Genomic DNA, 26,983 nt, shown 5'->3' on the forward strand with positions numbered 1-26,983 from the left:
GTTTCGTTTTTAACTACCTCAGTGTGCATTTACCGTGGGCTGCGTTCGCAGCTGTAGTAAAGCACCCAAGGGTGCCATTTTTGTCAAAATGGCTGAGTCTTCTTTTTTTGCCATTTCTTTGTGGTGGAAAGGTCCTTCTTGAGATTTACTCTGCACGCCAAACCATGTTCGGTCCCATTGTTCGCTTTGCCTTTGGCGGGATTCACGAGTGAAGCCCGCCTCTGGCTCCATGGTGTCTGGGGTGGGCAGAAAGCGAGGGAGGTGCACAACACTCCATGTGCTTAGTCTCATAGGAGACCCAGATGCACTCTGTGATTGGCTGGCTGACTGTCCGGCAAGGACAGCCACACTGCTGGGTGACTGACATCTAGGCTGGAATTAATTGGAGAGAACTGGATAAAAGGTGAAGCTTTTGGCTTGGAAGGCAGAGTTGACCACAGGACGAAGGAACCGAAGAACTTGAAGAGGACGTATGCTGCAACTCCTGGACCGTTGGTTTGCCCGGTCAAGCCCTGCTACTGTGCTTAAACTCCAAATTCATATCGACAGAGAAGCCCTAGCAAGGACGACTTCTCCCCATGAGTTGGTGGGACCATTCAACTCCAAAGTAAGCCACCTGGCCATTCTCTCAGAGCTGGTTGCATTTCCCGATAGTTGATCCTGGAAACCGAAACGCCAGGGAGAGGAACACCATATTGTGTGCATTACTTTTATTAAGTTGGCCAAGAGCTCCAGGAAGATCCTCTGGCCTTCCAGGAAGCAGGACTGACCGAGCCTTAGCCTCTTCAACAGAGTGCGGGACCTGAGACGCAAGGAAAGTCCATATCGACAGCCAGAAACCCCAGTGTTGCTATTTGCGGTAGTCCTGATGAGCTGAAACACTGAAGTTCACTTGTTTGAAAGATTTCCGGTTGCGAGTGCTGACCGTCCCATTGCAGAGCAGGAGTCCCCAGAAGTCCTCCCACTTCTCCCCACCACTGAGGCCCAGGAACAGTGAGATCTGCAGAGTTGCACAGAAACAGAGGTCATCTGCTGAACTTTTTCTTCAATACAAAGGTACTGTAAAGTCTGAGCGAACTCTCCTCTCATTGTAGAGTTGCTTGCATCTTCTACTACTCACAAGTCTAATCAGCTTGTGGCCCTACATTTGATTCTTCTTTTCTTCAAAGACTTCTAAAACCTTGTGCAAAGACTTACCTACCAGAGTTGCTTCATACTATATAGGACTTTTGCCTAGCCTGTTATACTGAATGACTCTGCATAGTGGATCCAAAAGTATTTGCCTGCTTAAGAATATTTGTGGTCTCTTGTTTGTTCTAATAACCTTTTCCTTTTACCAACTTCTAACAGTATTTTAACTGCAAACAGTCAGATATTGATGTCCCCAGCACCCTAGCTATTGAAGTCACCTGAGGGTGTAGGTTTGTGTCTGTGGGCCATCCCAAAATGGTCTATACTGATTTAGACACTAAGAGTGTATTGAAGTATATCTGCGTGTTGCTTTTTATATTGCTCCCTTCTGAAGAAGGCTTATTCTAACTGACTGATAAATGAATAATAGTTTATTCAATAAACCTTGTGTGTAAGTGTTTATTTGAATACTTGTCACTTTGAATCTCTGTGTAACTCCCTAACAGCTCACATTGACCCCCCTTGAGAGAAGTCTGGCTGCTCAACACGCTACCAAACTGTGTAGTACAAGCTTATACCAAAGGTTGAGTTTCCTATTACATGTAGTCGGAGTTGTAGTGAACCCTAAGGGTACTGCATACAATCTTTGCCTAACACATACATAGGAACCCTGTCTATCGGGTAGATAATACTATAACGAGGAGGAGTCTATATGGATACATTCAAAAGTACTGACACAAGGAAGAGCAGGGCAATGACGAGCCCTACATGGACCCAAGACAAACATGCTAACTATCCGAGACTCAATTTGCCAAAAAAACAAAGGACTCCTCTGTGTCAGTCCCGCCCCATAGGAGCATCGAGCTAGGTAGCAAAGCCGTGCAGAGAGGACGTGCTGCAGACCCGAACGCCAAAGGTAGGAAGTTGGGGACAGAGAAGGTAGACAAGAGCCAAGACTTACCGAAGGTGAGCAAACCTGACGTCAGGTGGCAGGAAGACAGCCATCAGAGTGGTCCAGGCGAGACCAGATGTGCAGGGAGAAATCGGCGTGGTGGAGCTACCGCGAGCCGACCTGTGAGAGCCCAGGGGAAGCCAAAGAAGCTTAACGGTGTTGCCGAGGACCGGGACTCTTGCAGGCCAAGTTGGAATGAACGTGGAGGGGGACCAAGAAGTCCGTGGTTGGGAGGAAGTGCAAAACCATTTTCCTCATCCCAGTGGGCCCAAGCAGAGTTAAAATAAGGACATATTGTGTGAGTAAACACCCCAGAGAGACCAGAAGTAGTTAACAAGGCATAAGTAAGAAGCATTACAAAGCTGAGAAGGGGTTCTGGAATGCGCATAACTGGAAGAGAAGACCAAGGAGGGAGAAAGGTATCCTTTGGCTAAAGACAGAAGAACAGAGCAAGATACTCTAACCAAAGTCAACAGAAGGCATGGGGAAAAGGAGATCCTTTGGCACAACTTATAAGAAACCCAGATGAAGAAAGATATGTTCTTTGGTAGAAATTCATACAATATTAATACTATTGAAAGAGAGCTGAAGAAAGGCTTGGGTAAGGGAGACACCTTCCCAATCTTGTTTTGGGACTATAAGCAAATCGGCTGAGCAGGTCTGGGAAAGATACCTCCTCCCTGTCAGTGTGAAACTATACTGAAAAGCCTAGTAGAAACAGGGGAAGAATATTCCCCATTACTCAAACTGCATAAAAATCACCCCGAAGGAGGGAGCAACCCTTTCGGAATCTGGGTATAGCCTACTTTGTAGCTTTCTTTTGAAGTGTAAGGGGCGGAAATAGGCTTGGGACATAGGACAATGAAATATTTGTTTTTGACTGACATTCTGATGCCTTCCGCAGTTTTGTTTGAGGCAGGGAAACCACTGTTAGTTATAGGGACAGGTAGGGTTCCTAATTGTTTTTATTAAATAAGTTTCTGCCAACACGCAAGCCACCTTTTTGTCTCCTGCGTCTACTTCTGCACCCCTACAGTACTTGCCTATGGTAGAAGACCCACCCACATACTGACATGGGGGGGGTTAAGAGAGTTCTTGTGGTGACATTACTGATTTTAGAATATGCTGGTATCGTTATGATACTGTGTATAATAAACACCAAGCAAGACTACTTATCTGTCTTTTGGGTATTGGAGAAGCATGTTTCGTAAGAATCCCCTGTTATGAGCCAGGCGTCGAGGTAAGGGTAAACTGGGATGGACAACCTGCGCAGGTGGGCCGCTGCCACTGCCAGTACCTTCGTGAATACTCTCGGTGCTGATGCTATGCCGAAGGGTAGCACTCTGAACTGGTAGTGTTTGCCCTCTATCATGAACCGGAGGTATTTTCTGTGCGCTGGCAACATTAAAATATGAAAGTATGCATCTTTCATGTCCAATGTTGTCATGTAATCTCCCTGTGATAGCAGTGGGATCACTTCCTGTAGGGTCACCATACGAAACTTTTGGGGTTTGATAAACTTGTTCGCTGGGCGCAGATCTAATACAGGGCGCATGGTTAGATCCTTTTTGGGTACAAGGAAGTACACTGAATAAATACCTTCCGTTACCTGAGATAGAGGCACGACCTCTATGGCTCCCTTTTCCAGCAGTTGCTGTACTTCTTGTAGAAGGATGGCAAGATGTTCCGGTGACATGCGTCGTCCCCTCGGGGGTTTGTATGTTGGGGAACTGTTGAATTCGATGCAGTATCGGTGGCTACGGTGGAAAGTACCCAGCGGTCTGACGTTATACCCTCCCATGCTGGTAGAAAGGATGTTATCCGGCCCCCGACCGGTGTTGTATGGGAGGGGACGCGAATCTTTGCGTCACTTGGTGTTGTTAGGGGCTTGGGAACCTCTGGGGGTGGACCCTCGCCCTCTTCCTTTGCCCCGGCGCTGTCCTCTTTGACTGTACTGGCCACTACTGGTCTGGAAACTGGTGGCAGGGTACTGTTGCTGCTGGTTTTGTTGTTGGCGTTGGCCACGAAAAAAGCGTTTATTGCCATATCCGCGCCTGGTAGCGGGCTTAGAGATTTGGTCAAGAGTTTTGATTGTATCGAACTCTTTTTTAGCCATCTCCAGAGCCTCATCCACCGCCTTCCCGAAGAGGTTAGAGTCTTCAACAGGTTTATTTATTAAAGCCGCCTGTGTCTCCGGTTTGAACCCTGAGTTGCGCAGCCATACGTGTCGTTTTAGGACTATTCCCTGAACTAGGGAACGTCCCGCAGTTTCTGCCGCATCCAGAGAGCTCTTCACAATACTCTGGTTGACCTGGGTTCCTTCGCCAATAGTTGAAAGCAGGCGTGTACGTAATGGTTCTGGCGCTTCTTCGGCGTCTTTGCGCAGTTTGGCCCACTGCGCGTCCGCATAGCTAGCGGCCGGGGATGTAATTCTTTTAGCAAGGGCATATAACCGCTTGCCCTCCTTGTCAGGTGGTGCCTCACTGGTGGAAAGTGGTACCCCTGCCCTCTTTCTTGTGTTGGTTACTACCAGGGAATCCGGAATGGAATGTCCCCTGATGTACAGCGGGTCTGAGGGTGAAGGAGTGAAAAGTTTTTCAATTCTAGGATTGACCCCTCTGATTAGTGCGGGTGTGGACAGCGAAGGGATGATTCTTCTCTTCACCGAAGCGAGGAGGGGAATTGTCTGACTGACCGGGGGTTTCTCCTTAATTACCCTTTCTACGAAGTCTAATTCAGGGGAGAGCTCCCCAGTGTCTAGTTCGAAGTGTGCTGCTGCTCTGTGCAACAGGGTATTAAATGTGGGTTGATCGTCAATGGGAGATGTGTTTCTAACAGGTGAAATGTCAGGAGGATTTAGGTTCAGGACATCAGTGTCGGAATATATTGATGGTGATTGCCAGGGGTGAGAAGGTCCTTCTTCTGGATTTTCTCCGAAGCCTTCTCCTACCGAGTCTGGGCTGTCCTCCAGACCTTCCTCCTGGTTCCGTCCATCTTCCTTGTCCATAAAATCACCCTCTTCCTCAAAATAATGTTCTTCCCCAGTGAGGTCATACACACTGTGGAAGTGTGAGGCTGTGTCCTGGTGGGGATTGACTAATCTTGGAATTTTGGCCCCTGGGGTCCTCCTGAGGCCCTTCTCTTATTCTCTTTGGAGTGGGAGGGTTTTGGGCATTCATAAACCTCTCCATTCTTTCCATGCAGAGATGGAGCCTTTCCATGGTTTCATGGGGTACCCCTGAGCGGTCTAGCGGGGGAAAATTGGTGTCTTGTAGCTGAACACGGCTCGACCTCTCCCATAACGTCGAGGAAAGTGTCCCGTTGCCTTCCGAAAAAGCCTTCAGGTGTGTCTTTCGACCTTTGCGTAGCGCTCAACCTGTCTTTCGGCGTACGCTTGTGGGCGTCGGCTACCACGATCCTCGCCAAGCTCTCAGCGACTCGTTTGTCAGCGGAGAGCTGTGGTTTCGACGTTATGGGTGTCGTACGCTCTACGGCGGCATGTGCTTTGTGCTGATGCGCTCCGGCCGATGATTTGGGGGCGGCGCCCTTATTTGCCGAAAGCCCAGTCGCTGGTCGCGGCTGCGGTTGCGAGAGGGGCTTCGAACCCGAACGGTCCAAGGAGGCCGCCGGTGAAACCTGCGTCTCCTTGGGCGCTGATGCTCTTTGCCTTTGGCAAAGAAGAGCCATGGGTTGTGTGCTTATGTGTGGTCTTGTGTGCGTCAGTGTCGCCGGGGTGTTCATCCCCATAAGCAGGGCGTGAGCCGAGCCCGTCGGGGCCGGGGACAGACGACGAAGCGCGTGTGCGCTCTCTAGGGGGGTTTACGACTTCCGTAGCGGAGGTCGTGGTATCACGTTCCTCGTCACTGTCGGAGGTAGCGACGGTGGGTGGAGCGTCGACCTTCGACATAGCGTAGGCCGCCCACCTTTTGACCCTACGGTCTTTTAGAGTCTTCGGCTTAAGAAGCCGACAAGCCGTGCAACCTTCCTCCTTGTGATCGAGGGGCAAGCAGCGGTTACACCGTGAATGCTTGTCCTTCCAAGTAAACTTGCCCTTGCAAAGCGGGCAAAACCTAAAGGGTGTCCTCTCCATAGCTGAGGCAATAAAATGTGATAACCACCCCAAGGGAAAGGAAGGGGAAAAGGAAAGGCATTCTCAGAAAAGAATTAGAGATGTCCCACGACCCCCACTCTCCCTACTGTATTTGGCCTGCGAGGCCAGGCCACGTGTTCGGCAACGCCGAAGGATCTCCTCCGCTCGTCCCCTCCGTCGAAGATCTTGCTCGGCGGAGAAGCTTCACAACAGCGTCGAGGGGAGGATCAATATGTTCTATATTAATATAGGAAAACGACCAAAGGTCGAGGAGATGAAATTTGCAATGTCTCTCGAGGAGCTCCGCGTAAAGGCGACCAGTATCTGGGTGGAAAAAAACAATCTGAGGGACCTCGACGCGTGAGGGAATGTGGGTACAACACATGTCACTATAGGGATAGTGTTACAGACACGCCTTGTCGACGTCCCCTTTTCGACTACGAAAAACAAAATGCAATACTCCGCAGTGACCACTGGATGTCGGACCTATGCACAGCATGTGAATCTAAGCAGATACAACCATCAGAAATGCTTTTACGGTAAGTAATGCATTGTCATTTCTGATGTATTTTAATCTGCTTAGAATCACATGCTGTGCATAGGTCCGACATCCAGTGGTCACTGCGGAATATTGCATTTTGTTTTTCGTAGTCGAAAAGGGGACGTCGACAAGGCGTGTCTGTAACACTATCCCTATAGTGACGTGCTGTGTACCCACAATCCCTCACGCGTCGAGGTCCCTCAGATTGTTTTTTTCCGCCCAGCTTTTGCTCGCCTTTACGCGGAGCTCCTCGAGAGACATTGCAAAACAAATTTCCTGGACCTTGGTCCTGACTTATTACATTAACACATAGATCCCTCCCCTCGACGTAGCTGCGAAGCTGTTTCTCCGCCGAACAAGATCTTCGACAGAGGAGACGAGACGGATGAGATCCTTCGGCGCTGCTGAACACGTGGCTTGGCCTCGCCGGCCAACATACAGTAGGGATTGTGGGGGTGGAACTATCTTGTTTCTCTTCGAGAATGCCTTTCCTTTTCCCTTCCCTTTCCCTCAGGGTTGTTATCACCAATTATTGCCTCAGCTATGGAGAGGACACCCTTTAGGTTTTGCCCGCACTGCAAGGGCAAGTGCACCTGGAAGGACAAGTATAAACGCTGTAATCGTTGCTTGCCCCTCAATCATAAAGAAGACGGCTGCACGGCTTGTCAGCTTTTAAAACCCAAAACTCTAAAAGAACGTAGAGTCAAGAGGTGGGCGGCCTACGCCATGTCGAAGTCCGATTCCTCACCCGTCGCTGAAAGTGACGAGGAAGGTGATAACACGACCTCCGTTGCGGAAGTCTTAAACCTCTCGAGGGAGCGATCACGCTCCTTGACGTCCGTCCCCGGCCCCGACGGGCTCGGCTCACGCCCTGCTTATGGCGATGAACACCCCGGCGCTAAGGACGCACAAAAGACTCACTTCCATAAGGACACAACCCATGGCTCTTCTTCGTCGAAGAATCCAACGCCAAAGGAGACGCAGGGCACCCCGGCGTCTACCTCAGACCATAAGAGTCTAAAGCCCCACTCGCAAACGCAGCCGCGACCAGCGACTGGGCTTTCCACAAATAAAGGCGCTCACCCAAAACCATCCGACGTAACGCTCCATGTAAGAGCGCCCGTCGTGGTACAACACACGACGCCAGTAACGTCGAGACCAGAAACCACCACAGACAGTTTACTTGTCGAGAGCCTAGCGAGGATTGTTTCCGCCGATACCCATAAGCGGACGACGAAAGACAGCAAATGACCCGAAGATTCGGGTCCCTTCCCATGCATCGCCGGTCGGGGGCCGGTTAACATCGTTTCTTCCAGCATGGGAGGGAATAACATCAGACCGTTGGGTACTATCAACCATAGCCCGCGGCTACTGTATAGAATTCAACAGTTCCCCAACGTACAGACCCCCACGGGGACGACGCATGACACCAGAACACCTCGCCATCCTTCTACAGGAAGTGGAACAGCTACTGGAAAAAGGAGCTATAGAGGTCGTGCCTCTATCTCAGGTAATGGAAGGTATTTATTCAGTGTACTTCCTTGTACCCAAAAAGGACCTAACCATGCGCCCTGTATTAGATCTGCGCCCAGCGAACAAATTTGTGAAACCCCAAAAGTTTCACATGGTAACCTTACAAGAAGTAATCCCCTTGCTATCACAAGGATTACATGACAACACTGGACATGAAAGATGCATACTTTCATATTTTAATGTTGCCAGCGCACAGAAAATACCTCAGATTTATGATGGAGAACAAACACTACCAGTTCAGAGTGCTACCCTTCGGGATAGCATCAGCACCAAGGGCATTCACGAAGGTAGTGGCAGCGGCCCATCTGCGCAGGTTGTCCATCCCAGTATACCCTTACCTCGACGATTGGCTCATAACAGGGGATTCTTACGAAACATGCTTCTCCAATACCCAAAAGACTGTAGACCTTTTGTTCCAACTGGGCTTCTCCATCAACGAGAAGAAGTCCAGCTTAGACCCCAGCCAGATCAAACCATTCCTAGGGGCTCTAATTCGAACAAAGGACGGCCTCGTCTTCCCCTCCAACGAGAGGGTCCAAAACATGCTGTTTCAGATCCCCAATATGTGGCAGGTCAAGAGGAGACGGTACGCAAAGCAATGCGCTTGCTACGAATGATGGCGTCATGTATTTATTTGGTACCTCACGTGCGCCTGCGCATGTGCCCAATGCAAGAGTGGCTCAACAGCGGACAATGGGACAATCTAGTGGTGGTCTCGCAGGCGTTGGTTTTCTCGCTGCGGTGGTGGACAAAGGAAAACCTGCTACTAGGGAAACCTTTTGCCAAACCCGCAGTGGAAGCCACTCTAACCACAGACGCATCCCTCACAGGATGGGGGGGGCTCACTTATCCCATCAGACCGCCCACGGAGTGTGGACTCCGAGCGTAGCATCCAAGCACATAAATCTACTGGAGTTACTGGCGGTGTTCAAGGCACTGAAAGCCTTCCAGGAACACCTACAAGGAAAGACGGTGATGGTCCTCACGGACAGCACCACAGCAATGTATTACCTCAACAAGCAAGGGGGAACCCACTCTCCAGGACTGTCCGAGCTGTCCCAGAACATCTGTAAGTGGGCTCTCAAACACATGTTCCTACTGTCACAACATGTACCAGGGGAACTCAATCTGCTAGCAGACTAACTCAGCAGAGATTTCCCCCTGCCTGCAGAGTACGAATGGCGGTTACACGAAGACATCGTCTTCGACGTCTTCACACAGTGGGGTTTCCCAGAGATAGACCTGTTCGCAACTCTGGAGAACTCACAATGCCTAGATTACGCCTCCAGGTACCCTCAGAACCCCAGTCCAAGGGGAACGGTCTATCGATTCCATGGTCAGGGAAATTTGTTTACGCTTTCCCCCCCCCCCCCGACTCCCCTTCTCAACATGATTGTGCACAAGATGCACCGGGAACAAGCCACCATGATACTAGTGGCCCCTATGTGGGCCCGGCAACCATGGTTTGCTCATCTGATGGAGATGTCTGTCTCCACCAGTGAAACTGCCATGCCCGTACAACATGCTGTCACAGGACAAGGGCAGGACACTGCATCCATGCCCTCAAACCTTGAACTTAGCAGCCTGGCTCCTGAGGTCATAGAATTTGGACATTTACAACTGCCACAAAGGTGCATGGACATCCTCAGGGAAGCTAGAAAACCTAACACTCGTCACTGTTATTCTAGCAAATGGAAGAGATTTGTCATCTGGTGTAGAGGAAGATGCATCAACCCCGTTGACTGCTCTCCCACACAAATTGTTGTGTACCTGACCCATTTGATGGACTCGGGTCTAGTATTCAATTCTATTAAAGTCCACCTAGCGGCACTTTCTGCATACACCACTTCCCAACTTAAAGTGTTGTGGTGGAAAGTCCCAGTGATCAAAGCCTTCATGGAAGGGGTAAAAAGGATACACCCTCCAATAGCAAACCCAGCTCCCGGCTGGGACCTAAATGTGGTACTCACCAGGCTCATGAGCTCACCCTTTGAACCCATGCACAAGCAACTCTTAAAGACCTCACTCTTAAGACTGCTTTTCTAATAGCTATCACCTCCATTAGGAGAGTAAGTGCACTACAGGCTCTTTCTGTTCTAGACACCTTTGTAAAGGTTCAGAGATGAGGTGGTCTACGCACACACCCAAGGTTTGCACCGAAATTCATCTCGAAATTCCATGTCAACCAGTCAATAGAACTACCAACATTCTTTCAAAATCCCTCAAATCTAGGAGAAAAGAGCCTGCATACACTTGATGTCATGTTTTATATAGAAAGAACTAAACCACAGAGAAAGACTAATCAGTTCTTTGTCTCGGTGGCAGCAGAAAGAGAAGGAGATGCAGTATCAAAGTCCACTATATCTAGATGGATTGTTCAATGCATCACTCTGTTATACTCTTGCTAAGAGAGAACTGCCCTTCAAGCCAAGAGCACACTCTACTCGTGGCACTGGGGCATCCATAGCTTTCATTGCAAATGTTCCCCTTGAGTCCATCTGCAAAGCAGCAACCTGGAGTTCTGTACACACCTTTACAAAACATTACTGCCTAGATGCCCACTCTAGAGCTGATTCCCAAGTGGGACAAGCAGTATTAAGACACCTTTTCTCTACTGTTCCTTCTCACAACCCACCTCCAACTCTGGGTACTGCTCGCTAGTTGATGCACAGCATGTGATTCTAAGCAGATTAACAAACATCAGAAGACAATGCATTACTTGCCGTAAAAGCATTTCTGATGGTTGTATCTGCTTAGATTCACATGCGCCCACCCTTCCTCCCCGCTCGGATGGAAGGAACATAGACATCCTTTTATATCTCTTTTCTGTACTCTCACGTCTAGAAGGCTCCCTCAAGGCAGAAAAAATACAAACGGAGGGACCTCGACGCGTGAGGGATTGTGGGTACACCGCACGTCACTATAGGGATAGTGTTAGACACCCCTTGTCGACCTCCCCTTTTCGACTACGAAAAAAAAATGCAATACTCCGCAGTGACCACTGGATGTCGGACCTATGCGCAGCATGTGAATCTAAGCAGATACAAACATCAGAAATGCTTTTACGGTAAGTAATGCATTGTCATATCTATCTCAGAGAAGTACAGTATGTGTATATATATATATATATATATATATATATATATATATATATATATATATATATATTTCGACTTTATTAAAGTAGATCAGTGTAGCATATATATATATTCTGAAGTTGTGTACGGACTAATTGTACCTCGGTCGACCTACTACCCCTACCTGAGAGTTGAGCTTTGTCAATCTGACCACGTTACCTACACTAAGAGGTTTAGCTTCCCTTTCTCGCTAGGCTGTGTTGAACTTTCCCTTAGGGTTAGTAGTTATAGCCTTGTCAACATGGGGTGGTGGTACTGCTTCAACACCATTCAATGCTTACATGCGACCCCTGGCCAGCCTGCTTTACTCGCTCAGTTCTGTGTTGATTGTCGTCCGGATTATGTTGCACCAAAACCCTACCAACAGCCCTACTTCCATCATGCACTACATCACAAGAATATTAGATTGGAGGACTGTCGGAAAGCAGCTCTCCCCTGAATGGTAACAAAATCAATGATCCTGTTTGACTTGCCTCCTACCTCACAGCTGCGATGACCCTTCTTCAATCTATGGGATCATCGCCTTCCCTGTTTGTCCCCGACCGTAATCTAGCCGTCCTGTTCAATTTGCTACTTTTCCAACCGGAGTAACGCAGTAACCAAAAAGGCCAACCATTGGCTTCACATGTTCTAGAATCACATCTACACAGGAGTTCCCCACCCCCACCCCCCAACTTCCTGGCCGATTGCCTCCAACTGATCCAAAACTCTGCTTTTGGACTGGTAACAGACTTGCTCAAGGGCAAAAGGACTATCCAATCCTGAAGGTCCTCATTGGTTCCCAGTGGATTTGCAGATTACCTGCAAGATTCTATGTATGACCCACCAGGTTTTGTGAGGAGTGGGGGCCCACCTACCTTAATGACTTTAATTCCCTGCAGGGATCTTAGTTCATCCTCTAATGGATTGCTCAGACTAGGAACGTTAAAAAAAATCACTTTGGATGCATGATGCTTTCCTTCCTGGCAGACCTTTGGAAAAGACTCCTAGACTGCTTCAGGAGTCCCACTTAAACATTCTGCATGTCCCTAACGTTGTTACTCTTTCTGCGGTCAATTTATTTCTCTGAGACATCCGCCTCAACCAGGTACTGTTGTAGCTATCAGCAGTGAGTCCTAGTTTAATAATTTCCTGTAAAATCGTGATCGGTCTAGTAATTTGCGCATCTCCTATCCAGTCTAATCACCCTGGGGCTCTGTCCTAGATTATGACTGCTTAATTGTCATATGTCTATTCCAATGCAAAATGTTGATTTCCCAGGAAATGCAGTTACCATCAACAAAAATTGGTATTTCCCTTCTACCCTTTAACTTTCTCCTTCCTTGCAATCCTTCTCATTTTAGATTGCAGTTAAGTGTTTTTTTCCGCCATTGGCGCATAATACATTCCTAGTAAATAATTTCTGCATCCTTTGCATGCATCAGAAGTCAATGTTCTTCACATTAATTACTGAATAGGCCAAACATATGGTTAGGGTTCCTAATCAAATTTAGCGGATGACTATTTTTTTATTACTGTTCTGTTGCTCCCTAAAAACTAGCTTTAATTGGTCTACCTATTTTTTCATTAGGCAAGTCAATAAAAGTTGAAGGATTGCTTTTTTTCCTTGCTTTGCTTTGGTTGGCTACACCCCTATTCTCCCCTCAGTTAAGTCCACATCTCATTGAAATGTGGCTCTCTAATATGTTCATTGATAATGAATCTCAGAAAATCTGCTGTTGGAAAGTTGAATATTTTCTCATGCACTTTATAAGTGACAAGATCAGGGGTTTGGACCGCTCCTTATTGTTACTCGCACATGCTGTGTGTTGGTTAAAACTGTATTGACGCAAAGTTCAGTTTCCTAGATATGCTTAGTATTTTTGTTGAAGGTCATAGCTGTGCTTTATCTCTCTGCAGGTACTGTGATCAGCTGAAAATGTCTGAGAGCACACATGTACTTCAGCCTTACTTGCCCAGCATCCTTGACGGACTCATCCATCTTGCAGCCCAATTTAGTGCTGATGTCTTGAACCTTGTTATGGAAACCCTTTGCATCGTGACGACTGTCGATCCAGTGTTCACTGCCAATGCTGAAAACAAGATCTGCCCCTTCACCATTGCCATCTTTCTCAAGTACAGCAACGGTATGTAGTTGGATGATTTCACACGTGACCTTTTCACAAACTCAATATGAGTCTTCTCTCTGCTGTGCATGTGTCCCCTCAACCGGATAGCCTACTCCTTGTCCTCCCCAATGATTGGTGTTTGGTTACAAAATAGTTTTTGGATCGCCAGCCTCTCGACCCCATGGTGGTAGCTGTACCTTAGGTGGCAAGGCCTGCTCTCTTTAGCTGCATGTGCTGGTGGACACGTAACCCAAGCGCCATCATGTTTATTACGAACACATGCATTTCTGTTGGTTTTTTCAGTAATGTTGGAAGACTGAATGAGAATAGACTCTGAATGCCACTGTTCAAAATGTTCAAGTTTCAAATTCACCTCTGCACCTAGGGGGAGGGGGTGACATGCCTTAACTTTCCCCACAAAATGATCATAGGTGTGCGTTGACAGCAACATTTTGGTTGTAAAAATCCTATTTTAGACAATGGGTGGGGGACCAAAAAGTAAAACTACCCAAAGCACTGTTACAAATGTCTCATCAGGTTTTAAAAAGATAACTATGCAGACCATTAATACAAAAATAAGCAATACCAGTTTGAATCTTGTTTGGCATTATATGTAACGATTTTCCAAAATAGTTTAACTTCCAAACGTTTCTAAAAATAATCTTGCTTAAACAAAATATCGTAACAAATGTATGGGGAAAAGATTTCTGGTTTTGGTGGGTTTTTATGCATGTTTTCTGACACTGCCTCTTGTGATGCAGTCCCAAACACCAGTTCATTAACTAAACATGCTTCCAATTTAAAACCCTACCAATGCATGTCTAAAAAACACATTTTAGGAATTGTCCATAGTTTTTGAAGGATTTCGAAAAATGTACCTGAACTACTTGCTATATGAACCAATATCATTTTAGTGTTTGAGTAAGAGCGAATACCTTTTTAAAATATCAAAAGAAACCCCTCTTGCAAAACTGGACCTTTTCTCTTTTTATACAAATAGTTGGTGGCTTTTTTGAGTGGGATAAATATGGATTCTTGGTATAGTATTGATTCATTTTGAAAAACCTGAGTGGTTATGGCTAAATCTTCGGACCCACCAAACTCGCCCCAAATATTTAGAAGCAGAATAATATTTCTCGGAGTTGGGGAACAGCCCTTGGATTGCTTAGCTCCACCAAAATGCTTGCCTCGAGCATTCCATCTCCCACTTTCGCACGTATAACTTCATGTCTCCTACAGAAAGTCCTGAGGCTGCTGGTACTGCACAAGGTCATGGTTGCTCATTTGTATTGTGGCCTTGTATAGTGCACTGCTACCTTTTTCTTGACCAGAGGAGAGAGTGGGATATTACTAGAGTAGAGAGGGAGGCAGGTATGAAACCTGAAGTGCGGAGCACAGGCCAGAAGTACCAGAGTATTGAATGTCAATTTGGTTGAATGAATGGGGTTTAGACTAGTGACATTTGAGGGCAGTTAATCTGGATGAGGAAGTGCTAAATATTTTTTTAGTTGTTAGCAGTGGGACACAGTTCGCCACTACCCTGGAGGGGTAAGATACGATACAGCTAAAATGTGTGCTCCAGCATTATTCTGCAATTGTTAAAGTATTAGTAGGTCTTGGCGGAAGTATTGCATTATTGGGGATTCTGCTATCCCATTTTATGAGACCACTACAGATTTTGCTTTTTCCCCACTTCTTGTTCTATGATCTGATATGTTTTTGCAGTCAGATGTACTTCAGTAGGAGTACCCCTGCCACTTTTTTAAGTGTATGATTTTATGGTACCCCATACTGCTCCTGTTAGATGAAATTGTAATTCTCCCGCATGGGTTCTGGCATGGATTCACATGCTCATGAATATTCCCTGTCAGGCTGGGAATCCTTGGTAATTTCTGAACTGTCTTTCTCCTAACAATCAATCACTGAGCTCTGGGTCGTACTGCCACCAGCCAATGACTGCCCTCTACCTAAGCCGCACCTCTTGTAGCCATCTTCAGACTTTCACTGCATGTTCAAGTGTTGGGAGTCCTTGTGATTAGCTCTTGAGCTTTTACTGTGTTTTTCGCTTTTTGGAAGAGTTTTACTCAATTTTCGATCAATCGAATCCTGTGTGCTCCATCGATCATCCTTCCGATATAACAGGAACCCGTTTTTTGGATTCTTCAGCACCCCTCAAGGGCGAATTTCGTCAAGTTTCTTCGTGGAAGCTTCCAGAAGATTTGTTAGGCCTACACTGCGTGGACCATGTCGGGCGAGAAGGATTCCCCCCTCTTCAAGATTTGCACCGACTACGATTATGGACCACAAAAATTCCCAGTGCCTTTTACTGCTTGTACCCGACGCACAAGGAAGAAGGGTCCGCGTAAACGGCTGGAAGAGTGGCTGCAGGCCAAGGCCTTTGCACCGGGTGGTGCCCGGGAGCATGCCTCTCCCAGATCCGGGAAAGCTGAGCAGGCTTCTAAGTCCTTTGAGGGCGCCCCTCCCGCGGGAGTCCAACAAAAGGCCAAGCACTGCGAGTCCGCCACAGTCGGGAGCGCCATTGCGGCAGGCTCCTCGGCGGCCAGGCCGCGTTCAACATCCCCAGCTGCATCGGTATCTAGTCAACGCTCCAGATCCAAGAGGAAGTCTGATCACCTGGGCAAGCTGAAGGTGGCCTCAGAGGCGACTAAGGAGAAGGCCTAACCGGGTACGGCGTCTGGCCTACCCTTGGCGGAGAAGGCGAAAGGGGACCGGGCCTCCGAGCTGGCCCTTAAGGAGACAAGCAGCACAAGGTGTCTGGGGCAACCACAAAGGCCAAGCAGGTCAAGGCTGGCCTGACCGTGAAAGCCCAGGTACACCAGACAAAGGCGGCCCTTCCATCGAGGTGGTGGCGGCATCCCTTTTGAAGGCCCTGTGGCGGACCCACAGGGCACGCTGCCAAAGGCAAGAGTGTCCCCCTGCCCGGAGGAAGTCTTCATTCCAGCCCATTGAGAAGATGAATATCTTTAGGCTGGTGCTAACATCTTTCTAAGAATGCATGGTGTAAGTCTATGGCAGTCTAGGTTATGGAAAGGTAAGTTAGAGTGGCAGGGGCTTTCTGGAGTAGAGTAATTCTCCAGCATGGGGTCTGGCATGGATTCACATGCTCATGAATAATCCCCGTCAGGCTGGGAATCCTCGGTAAAGAAAAAATCAGTATCAGTTTCGTTTCTGATCTGTCTTTCGTAGTAGTAACCAATCACTGATCTCTGCGTCATACTGACCACAGCCAATAACTGCCCTCTATCTAAGCCCCGCCTCTGGCAGCCATCTTCAGATTTTTACCGCACGTTCAAATGTTGGGATCCTCGTGCTATTGCTCTCGAGCGTTAGTGCTATTTTTTCACGTTTTTTTTCTCAAAAACTTCTATTTTTCGGTCAAAAGAGCCTCAAGCTCCACCGTTTCTTCATCCGATCAACGGGGACCCGTGCCGGATTCCTCTAGGCCCCTCAAGGGTGAAGATTTTGTCGAGCCACGCTTTTGGAGGACTCCAGAAGTTTCTCAGGCCCATCTCGGACATGGCCCAGGAGAAGGGAAGCTCGACGCCCGGAAAGCTGTTCATGGTCTGCCCTGGATGCCAGCTTCAGAATGTCTTTGAGGACGAACACTCCTTTTGTCTTTACTGCCTACATGAGGACAAGACGCACGTGGAGAAGGACTGTGCGTTTTGCGGCAATATGTCGGAGCGGACCATGAAGGATCGCCATCAACGTCGCGCCAACTGGCTGGAAGGGAAGAGCCCGTCAGGCAAGAAGAAGTCCGAGCGGTCTTCTAAGACCTTTGAGGACGCCCCGGCGACGGGGGTCCAACACAAGGCCAAGCACCGCGAGCACCGCGAGTCTGCTGGCACCGGGAGCGCCGAACGGTCGGGCTCTATGGGCGCCAGGCAGGGCGCATCCTCCCTGGCGCCATCAACCACCATGGTTCGGGTAAGAGGAAGGCCGAGCACCCGGCGAAGCAGAGTCTCACTGCCACCGCGGAGGGAGTCCTCTTTTATGCCCATCGACAGGACCCCCGTGAAACCTCCGACGGAGAAGAAAAGGGGGGGGGCAGGAGGTCGTCGTGGATTCGGCCTCAACCTCTGAGGAAGAGCTGATCGAAGTCTTAAGCCACGGCGTGGAAGAAGACCAGCCCGTCGGGAGGGATCCCGACGTAGGAGACGACGATAACGTTGAGGGGGCCCCTAACCGCCCGTCGGACTCCCCTCAACCAGTGCCGCAAGACAACTCGGCGGCCATTTTGTTGGCTATACAGTCCTTATGCTCGGAGATAAGGACGAGACTGCCGTTACCACCAGCGGAGGAACCGCTCCTGACGGGGGACCCGGAGCCAGTCGTTCTGGGAGCCCTCCCCCTAAGAGAAGAAAGATTCATCCTCCACCTCCTTTTCAGCCATCGCGCCCTGTTCAGCCCTCCTCCCCGTCCACGACTCGTGGGGATGATACGGGGACTGACACGGCCGCGACGGTTACGGACGACGAGGTTTACGACGAGGATCTGCCGTCGTCACCTCCCACCCGGGCTTCCCCGCCCGACGAGATTGGATCGTTTCACTCCATGATCGCCAGGGCATCCAAGCTTTTCCAGCTCTGCCCGGAAGAGAAGAAGGAAGGTTTCCTTTATCAACGGCGCGAGGCCAAGAGGAAGACGGTCCTCTCTGTACCTCTACTGGACGATATTTGGGATGAGGGCCTCCCCCTCCTCAAGAACCACGACGCCGGCTAGAAGGGATCGGTACGAGAAGAAGTACAGGGTCCCGGACGTGGCCCCCTTGTGCCTTCGGGCACAGCCGACCCCGGACTCGGTCGTCTCCGCGGCGGCCAGGAAGAAAGCGGGGGGGAGGGGCGCGCGGCCTCTACGTCGACCTCCCCGCCGGACGGCAAGGGAAAGAAATTGGATACGATTGGACGCAGAGTCATCTCGTCTGCAGCGACGACGATTAAGGCGGCCAACGCCTTGGCTATCGTAGCCCGCTACGACAGGGAGTTGTGGTACAAACTGGCCCCCCTGATGGACTTCCTACCGGACGACAAGAGGACGGAAGCCCTAGAGATCTTGCAGGAAGGAGAGGTGGCGTCGGACCACGCCATTACGATTGCGACGGACATCGCTGACACTGGATTTCGCCAGTTGGGCAACGGCATGTGCCTTAGGCGGCGTGGATGGCTCAAGGCTACTGACTTCCATCAGGACGTGCAGACCAGAGTCTTCGACATGCCGTTCGACGGAAACAACCTGTTTGGGAAAACAGTGGACGATTCCCTTCAAGCCATCAAGGCAGACACGGAGACGGCCCGGGCTCTTGGGGTTCTCCAGCCACTGCGGCCGCCCTTTCGGAGCGGCGGAGGCAAACAGGATGCCTCCAAAGGTTCCAGTGGAGGATTTTCCACCTACCGTCAAGCGGCCCGTTCGTCGTCGCAGGAAGCTTACAGCGGACGAGGCAAGTCAGGCGGACCCCGCCGTCGTCGCCAAGGAGGACAAGGCGGCAAATCCTCGTCGAAGCAGGACTGAACCGGCCGTGGGGTCGGGCCCCCACCGAAGCACCCCGGTGGGAGGCCGGCTGGCGAGCTTCGTCAGCGTGTGGGAGTCCATCTCCACCGACCGTTGGGTGCTGGACGCCCTAGCCAAGGGTCACGCACTCGAGTTTCTAAAGAGGTGCCCGCGCGTCCCCCCTGTGGCCAGGAAAGAACATCACGTCCCTCAACTTCTCTTGGAGGTAAAGGCGATGCTCAAAAAGGGCGCAATCGAGCTTGTCCCAAAGAGGCTTTGGGGCTCCGGAGTTTACTCAAGATACTTCCTCGTGAAGAAGACGGGAGGATGGCGTCCCATCCTGGACCTACGACGACTGAACAAATTCATCAAGGCAGAGAAGTTCCGGATGGTCACCCTCCAACACGTCCTGGGTCAGCTGGAGGAGGGCGATTTCCTGTCGTCGTTGGATTTGGAGGATGCCTACATCCATATTCCCCTCCTAAAGGGACACCGAAAGTTTCTCAGGTTCGTGGTCCAAGGGCGTCACTATCAGTTAAGAGCCCTTCCCTTCGGACTGAGGTCGGCACCCAGGGTGTTCACCAAGTGCCTCGCACCGGTGGCGGCGCAGCTGCGCCGAGAGGGGATCCACGTCTACCCCTACCTGGACTACTGGCTCATCCGAGCGAAGACGAAGGAGCTCGCCGTGGAGCACACGGCAAGGACCGTCCAACTTCTCACGGACCTGGGCTTCTCCATAAACTACGCCAAGTCCCACCTGGTGCCCGCGCAAGACGCACTGTTTCTGGGAGCGAAGCTCGACAGTGTCGCTTCTGGCCTCTCCGTCAGAGGAAAGGACGAGGGCCATCTTGGGCAAGGTGCAGTGGATGCTGGTTGCGGACACGGCCAGAGAGGTCCATCAAGTCCTTCCTCGGAATGATGTCTTCTTGCATTTACCTCATCTGCCTGTGCAGGCTCCGGATGCGCCCGTTGCAGGAGCTCCTGGACGTGCGCTGGATCCAGACGACGGGCAGCTTCGAGGAGAGGATCACACTCAACGTGAGTTTCCGACGAGCGATCCGGTGGTGGGGCACCCGCGCGCATCTGACGGCGGGCATGGACTTCCAGACCCCCGGCCACCAGGAGACAGTGACCACGGATGCCTCCCTTGAAGGGTGGGGAGAGCACACCGAAAATCTGCACACGAGAGGCCTTTGGCTCCCGACGGAGAAGTCCCTCCATATCAACGTCCTGGAGCTCCGTGCAGTGTTTTGGGCCCTCAGGTCCTTACTTCCGTCCCTCAAGGGCAAGGTGGGGAGGATCTTCACCGACAACACCACCACCATGTTCTACATCAGGAAACAGGGCGGAACCAGGTCCCCAGCCCTGTCCAGGGAGGCACAGGATCTGTGGCATTGGGCCGTCGCCCAAGGGATGTTTCTGGTGCCGTTTCATCTGGCAGGGATAAAAAACACCATCGCCGACGCACTCAGCAGGGAGCGGACGTCTTTGTGGTCTCATCGTCTGGTGAAAGAGTCATGAAGGGACTGTTCAGATCGTTCCCGCCGGTGAAGGCTCCGGCCCCGGCGTGGGAGCTCAACGTGGTGCTGACCAAGCTCATGGGACCTCCGTTCGAGCCTCTGCACTCGGCTCCGTTGAAGTTCTTGTCGTGGAAAAAAGCGTTTCTTGTGGCCATCACCTCCGCACGACGGGTGGGAGAGATCCAGGCCCTTTCCTGCAAGGCCCCATACTTGACTTTTCACGACAAGAGGGTAGTGCTCAGGACGCACCCCTCCTTCATGCCGAAGGTGCCGTCGGACTTCCACCTCAACGAACCCTTGGTGTTGCCTGTTTTCTTCCCGTCGCCTTCGTCGCCGGCTGAAAGGACTTTGCACTTGCTGGATGTGGCTAGAGCGCTGAAGTTCTACGTGGACCGCACGAAGTGTTTTCAGAAGACGTCACAACTCTTTGTGAACTTTGGACCTGTCAATCAGGGGAAGGCTCTCTCGAAGGCTTCCATTTCCAGATGGCTCTCCGGCTGTATCATGTACTGTCATCGGTTGGCAAACCGACCGCTGCCTGGCCGTCCGAGAGCCCATTCCACCAGAGCGATCGCAGCTACCACGGCGTTCCTATCTGGTGTGCCCTTGCTGGACATCTGCAGGGCTGCTACGTGGAGGTTGACGCACACCTTCACGAAATTCTACTGCGTCGATCGGGATTCCAGGGAGGAGTACAGGGTCGGCCAAGCAGTGCTGCGCAACCTGTTCGCCTAAGGTGAGCCTGGTGAGGAGTTAAGAATTGCTTAATGTTGAGTTTGATGTAATGCTTAATGTTGAGCCTTTGCCACCTCCCGTTGTTGTGCATGTGTGTACTGCTATGTATTCTTCGTGAGCATGTGAATCCATGCCAGACCCCATGCTGGAGAAGGAACAAGTTACTTACCTGTAACTGTTGTTCTCCAGCAGGGGTCTGGCATGGATTCACATGCGAACCCTCCCGCCTACCCCTCTGCGGCTCTTCACTTGGTCATACTGCCACTTCACGTGCTACCAAATCTGAAGATGGCTGCCAGAGGCGGGGCTTAGGTAGAGTGCAGTCATTGGCTGTGGTCAGTATGACGCAGAGATCAGTGATTGGTTACTACTACGAAAGACAGATCAGAAACGAAATTGATACTGATTTCTTTCTTTACCGAGGATTCCCAGCCTGACGACGGGGAATATTCATGAGCATGTGAATCCATGCCAGACCCATGCTGGAGAACAACAGTTACAGGTAAGTAACTTGTTTCTTGCTCTACACCCCACCCATGTTGGTGTCTGTTGACTGCTGGCTTCATTGGCTTCCCCTGCTGACACATCTTGGAGCCTCCAATGTAGGAGCCGCCCTTCGCCGAAGGGGCTGCTGGGCAGGAGGGCTGCCCAGGTCTGGTCCAAGATAAGACATGAACTGGCCAATAAGAGCCTGGGGGAGAGCTTGGGAGGCGGGACTAGAGAGCAGGAACCCTCGCTGCTTCCAGGTAGCCCATGAGGGTCCCCACGCTGATAAACGGCACCATGACGGAAATGGGGGCCGGGGGGGTTGGGGGGGACATGCACATGCGCCACACGTGCTCACCTGCCTGGGTGGGAAATGGCACAGGAGCGCGCAAGCTGGGGATGAGTCTGGCAAAGGCAGACTGCTGCAAATGTGTCAGTTACCCAGCAGGGTGGCTGTCCTTGCCGGACAGTCAGCCGGCCAATCCCCACAGAGTGCATTTGGGTCTCCTAGGAGACTATGCACAGGGATTTTCGGGCGCCTTCCTCACTTCCTGCCTACCCAAGACACCCTAGAGCCAGAGGCGGGCTTCACTTGTGAATTCTGCCAAAGGCAAAGCGAGCAATGGGACCAAACCTGGTTTGGCACGCAGAGTAAATCTCAAGAAGGACCTTTCCACAATGAAATGGCAAAAAAAAAAGAAAGGGGCCATTTTGAAAAAATGGGACCCTCGGGTGCTTTACTGCAGCGCGAACGCAGCCCGCGGTATATGCACACCATGGTAGTTAAAACAAAACCACTGCCACCAGCCATTCAGTGGGAAAAGGGTAACATACAATGTTACATGAGAAGCTAGACAAAGGCGATACTAGGTAACCCCTCAAGCACCCTATTGTAAGATAGTGTGTGCTGGGTCTAGCAAGTTACAAAGGTAAGTAAAGTCAATTTCCCTTTACTGCTCTTGGAAACAGTAGTTTATGCAGGAGAAGGTATTTAAACCTTTGGGTAATCTGAAAGATGTCCCTGTGCCACTGCACTGAAGGTGCTGTGTGACACAATGTAAAAGATGTCTATGGAGTTTGTCAGACTCCACACCCAAAAGAAACAGAGTTCAAAATCACATTAAAATACATTAGAATGGGGGAAAAAGGGTCTCACTCTCTTCAGGTTAAAAAATAAAGTCCTCAAAATCCAGCAAAGTTGCTGGGGGCGGGGTCTCTAAGGTGGAGGGAATTAGCGCATTTCTGAGAATTCTCCCTAACAATCTCCCATGGTCCTGTGAGTTTCCACAGCTGCCGAACCCCAATACCAGGCAACCTGCTGCCCGAGGAAGAGGGAAATTGGAAGCAAAGAGAAAGGTCTGAAGTTCTTCCGGGGCCAGAGGTGGTTCTGCTAACGTTTGAGGCAGGGAGGCTGTTCCAGAGGGATGCCCCAGCGGAAGATGGAGATCTGCCCCCAACTCTCTGCGTGGAAAACCGACTGACCCTCACAGTTGGAGGTGGATGAGCGGAGAGCCTGACAAGGAGATGTTTAGGGAGAGGAAGTTGGAGCTAGTGCAGTCCCAGGCCCCAGAAAGCCTTGTGCACGATGCAGAGGGTCATGAACCTGATTCTTGCCACCACAGGGAGCCAATTAAGAGATTTCAGAGCTGGACAGATATTATCCCTGGGCTTGAAACCAAGAACAAGTCTCGCAGTCCTGTTCTGGATAAATTGTAGAGGTCAGAGAGTAGAGGCAGGAAGATTTAGAAAGAGGCTGTTGCAGTAGTCCAGCCTAGAGCGGACCAGAGCGCTGCAGACAGTCGGCTTCGGGGGGAAAGTGAGGAAAGGAACAGTACCTCTAGATGCAGCTGATAGTTTGACTTCTTAGAGATGTCTGAGATGTGAGGCGAGAAGGAGAGGGTGGAGTTGAAGATGACCCCAAGTTTCTTAGCCTCATAGGTAGGAGCAGGAAGAGGGCCCAGAGTGGCCGGCCAGAGAGGAAAGAAGGGAGCTGGTGTTCTGATGCAGAGGATCTCTGCCTTACTTGCATTAAGGCAGAGATCATTTGCAGCACACCATTCCTAAATTGCGGCCAGACAGTCTGGAATGAGAGAAGAGGCGGCAGAGGGTGCCTGAAAGAGAGCTGGGTGTCATCCACAGAACACTGAAAGTTGGAGCAGAAAGCAGGGATGCAGTGGGCAAGAGGTGCCAGGTATTAGATGAAAAGCCAGGAGAGGTAGAGGGAGCTAGAAGACCCATGTTGAGTCGGTCAGTGAGAAAGGTGAGCCAGGCCAGGGCCTGATCATTGATACCCAGGTTATCACAGAGGCGATTGAGCAAGATGCCATGATTAACCGCATCAAAAGCAGAAGAGAGCTTGAGGAGAATGAGGACAGAGGGAAGGTTAGAATCTAGGTTAGAGAGCAGGTCTTCGCAGGTTTTCAAGAGAGCAGTTTCTGTGCTTCTGGCAGCCCTGAAGCCAGACTGGTGTCCATGGAGACAACCAACAGATTCAGTGTGCAGATTAAGCTGGGAGATGGCCAGTTTTTCCAAGAGTTTGCCCAGGAAAGGATGAATGGAGATTGGGCTATAGTTGGCCGGAGATGAAGGATCGGCAGAGGGCTTCTTTAGGATGGCGTTCACAAGGGAGTGCTTAAGGGGAAGGTTCCAGTGGCAAAGGAGTGATTGCAGAAATCGACCAAGGCTGGAGCAAGGGTGTCAATGTGGTCCTTGATGGTTCTGGATGAACAGGGGAGAACCTGTTTTGACGAGCCTTTCATAGATCAGACTTGTCTTGAAACATTGTCTGGGGTGAACAAGGGAAAGGAGGTGAAGGGAGGAGGAGAGACTGCCACATGTGGGCCAAATGTGGAGGAGAAGGAAGAGGGCAGAGAGGATGTCCTGAATCTTAGTGATGAAATAAGAAACCAAGGCCACAAAGAGGGCCTGGGAGGGAAAAGAGGAGGCTGAGACTGCAGCAGGATTGGCCAGCTACTTGCAGATTTTGAAGAGTTCGGCTGGGTTTTTAGATGCCACAGAGACACAGGCTTGGTTGTGGACTCTCTTCTTGGCGAGGACAGAGCCTGTATTGCCATTGGATCAGGCAGCAAACCAGGTTGTCAGATGGGGTACCTGATGACCTCCACTTCCTCTCAGCCGCCATGCACTTGCATTTGAAGTGAGGTTGGAGTCGTACCAAGAGTTGCATTCGGATTTGGACTTCTGGGGGGAGGGGGCAGGGGAGTGAGGGAGAGAGGGGGAGAGAGATCTATCTATCTCGGAGCAGTGGAAGGGGGCAAGGACGGCCTCCCACATGGTGCCACCATTAATGGGCTAAGAGGAAAAATTAGGGGGAACAGAGACCATATGAGGGAAGGGGGGGGGGTTCCATATTCTGGAGAGGGAACTTCAAAGAGGATGTCAGTAAGGGTTTGTCTGGAGGAAGAACTGATGTAGGTATCTGCGATCGGGAGGCTTGGGTTGGGGACCAGGATGTCCCTTTTGAGCTTCTGCCTGCCAGACTTGGTGAGAGGGATAGGCTAGTCGCTAGAAAAGCAGTTGGAGAAGATAGGTGGGACAGAGCACCATAGAAGGGGGTGAGATCAAACGGGCAAAGGGTGCGGGTAGTACTGGGAAACAGGCAGGGGAAACACTAAAGTTGGGGGGGGTGATACAGGAGGAGGAGGAGTAGGAGGGGCACACAGAAGATAGAACGGACAAAAATCTGATGCAATACATAGACAAAAGTCAATCACAAGGGAAACATAGGAGGGATGCAGGCAGTACAATGTAAGCAAACAACCCTGGAGAAACAAACGACAACAGCAGAACAATCACCAAAGCAACCTAGAAGTAAACTTTGTACACTATCACTGCCGATATTGTCATTATGACAAAATGCAAGGCAGTGCGGCCTATTTCACCTGGAGGGAAAAATAAAAGGGCATATAAAGAACCCTTTGACGTCAATATTCTAATCACAGAAATCGAGGACTTATTAGATGACATTGAATGTCCCCAAAAAAAGGTGGTTACGGAGCCCATCATGAAGAAAGCGGCTGCGCCTAACTGTGTGGCAATAATGGAGGACACTGAAATCCTCCCTGAAAGTGCAGCCCCCATTCTAAAACCTATTCTACAAGCAAAGGCCTATCTCTTTAGAAAACGGGATAAACCGAAGGATTACTTGGGGCCTTTTGATATTGACCATTTTGAGGGTCAGGAAGGGGGGAGAAATGTCCTTCCGGTTGAAGGCCAAGGGGAGGGGGGGGTCCCCAGGTGATTGTATTGCATTCCCCCACCGATAATTTACTGGACTAATCTAGTCCGCACTCTCCTTCTAAGAGTGCAAACGTTTTAAACCTCCCAGATGTTGGAGGGGGAGAAAATGCGTGTTTACCCAAGATGAAAGACCACATAGGGAATATTGAAATACTGGTCACCACATCCAATCACTTCCAGGTTTTGGAAGTGAGATGCCCAAGGGGGGAAGGTAACAACTGAAACCGATAGCCAGCTGGGGGAGAAGCATTACAAGAGCGGGATGTCATGTACCAGGGGGTTGTTGTTGGTGGTGGAACTGAAATGGGGACCCAAACTGATTGTACCCCTCTTAGTAGCTTGCTTAATGCGGAGTCAAAATTGGTGGGTATTGACCTGACTTTCCTAATCGATATGGAAGGGTATAGTCCTGCCATAAAGGAACTATTGAAAGGAGAGCTGTGCGCTATTGAACTGGTGCCTAGTAGGAACTGCAGTGGATTAGGCACTGTGAGCACCCCTACTCCATCGTGGCTCTCAGATTCTAATGCTTGTCCTATGGGTGACCCTACGCGAGAGCGAGCCGGCCATACATGGGGTAGGCAATGGAATTTGCAACAGCCCACTGAGACCCATGTTAGTTACATGGGTCCCCAGGCATTGGAAAGACAGGCCCCCAGTTGGGGTGGATACCCACGTCACAGCTCATCGAACTTTCATGGGCCCTCAAGACAATTAGCATGGCCCTCTGTGACACTATATAATGTAGGCTGCATGCAAGGCCCCTTGTTAGCAAGAGATTCCTGTGATTCTAAAGTAATCCATTTTCTTAGAGAAGTAAGAGGGTGTAAATCCATAATTAGGTGTGACATAATGTGGTGTGAGAGGTTCCAAATGAGCCCCCAGTGCGATAATATTGCGGTTTATCTGAAAAGCGAATGGCTGGTTGACGGCCTTTTGGCTATAGAAGCGAGAGCCTTTCCTCCCATGGGCTCAAGAATTA

The 26,983-nt window shown here is 50.2% G+C and overlaps 1 protein-coding gene across 1 annotated transcript in view; it reads left to right on the plus strand.

Annotated features, from left to right (window-relative positions):
* The window catches only part of IPO9 (importin 9), a 904,513-nt gene that overhangs the window by 530,176 nt on the left and 347,354 nt on the right, over positions 1-26,983 (plus strand). The window contains exon 15 of the mRNA XM_069633697.1: positions 13,284-13,510. Within this exon, the coding sequence (XP_069489798.1) occupies positions 13,284-13,510 (227 nt within the window). The remainder of the gene's footprint in view (positions 1-13,283; positions 13,511-26,983) is intronic.

Source organism: Ambystoma mexicanum, chromosome 13 (genome assembly GCF_040938575.1).
Source record: "Ambystoma mexicanum isolate Mex_15411 chromosome 13, UKY_AmexF1_1, whole genome shotgun sequence".
In the NCBI taxonomy this organism is placed as follows: Eukaryota; Metazoa; Chordata; class Amphibia; order Caudata; family Ambystomatidae; genus Ambystoma; species Ambystoma mexicanum.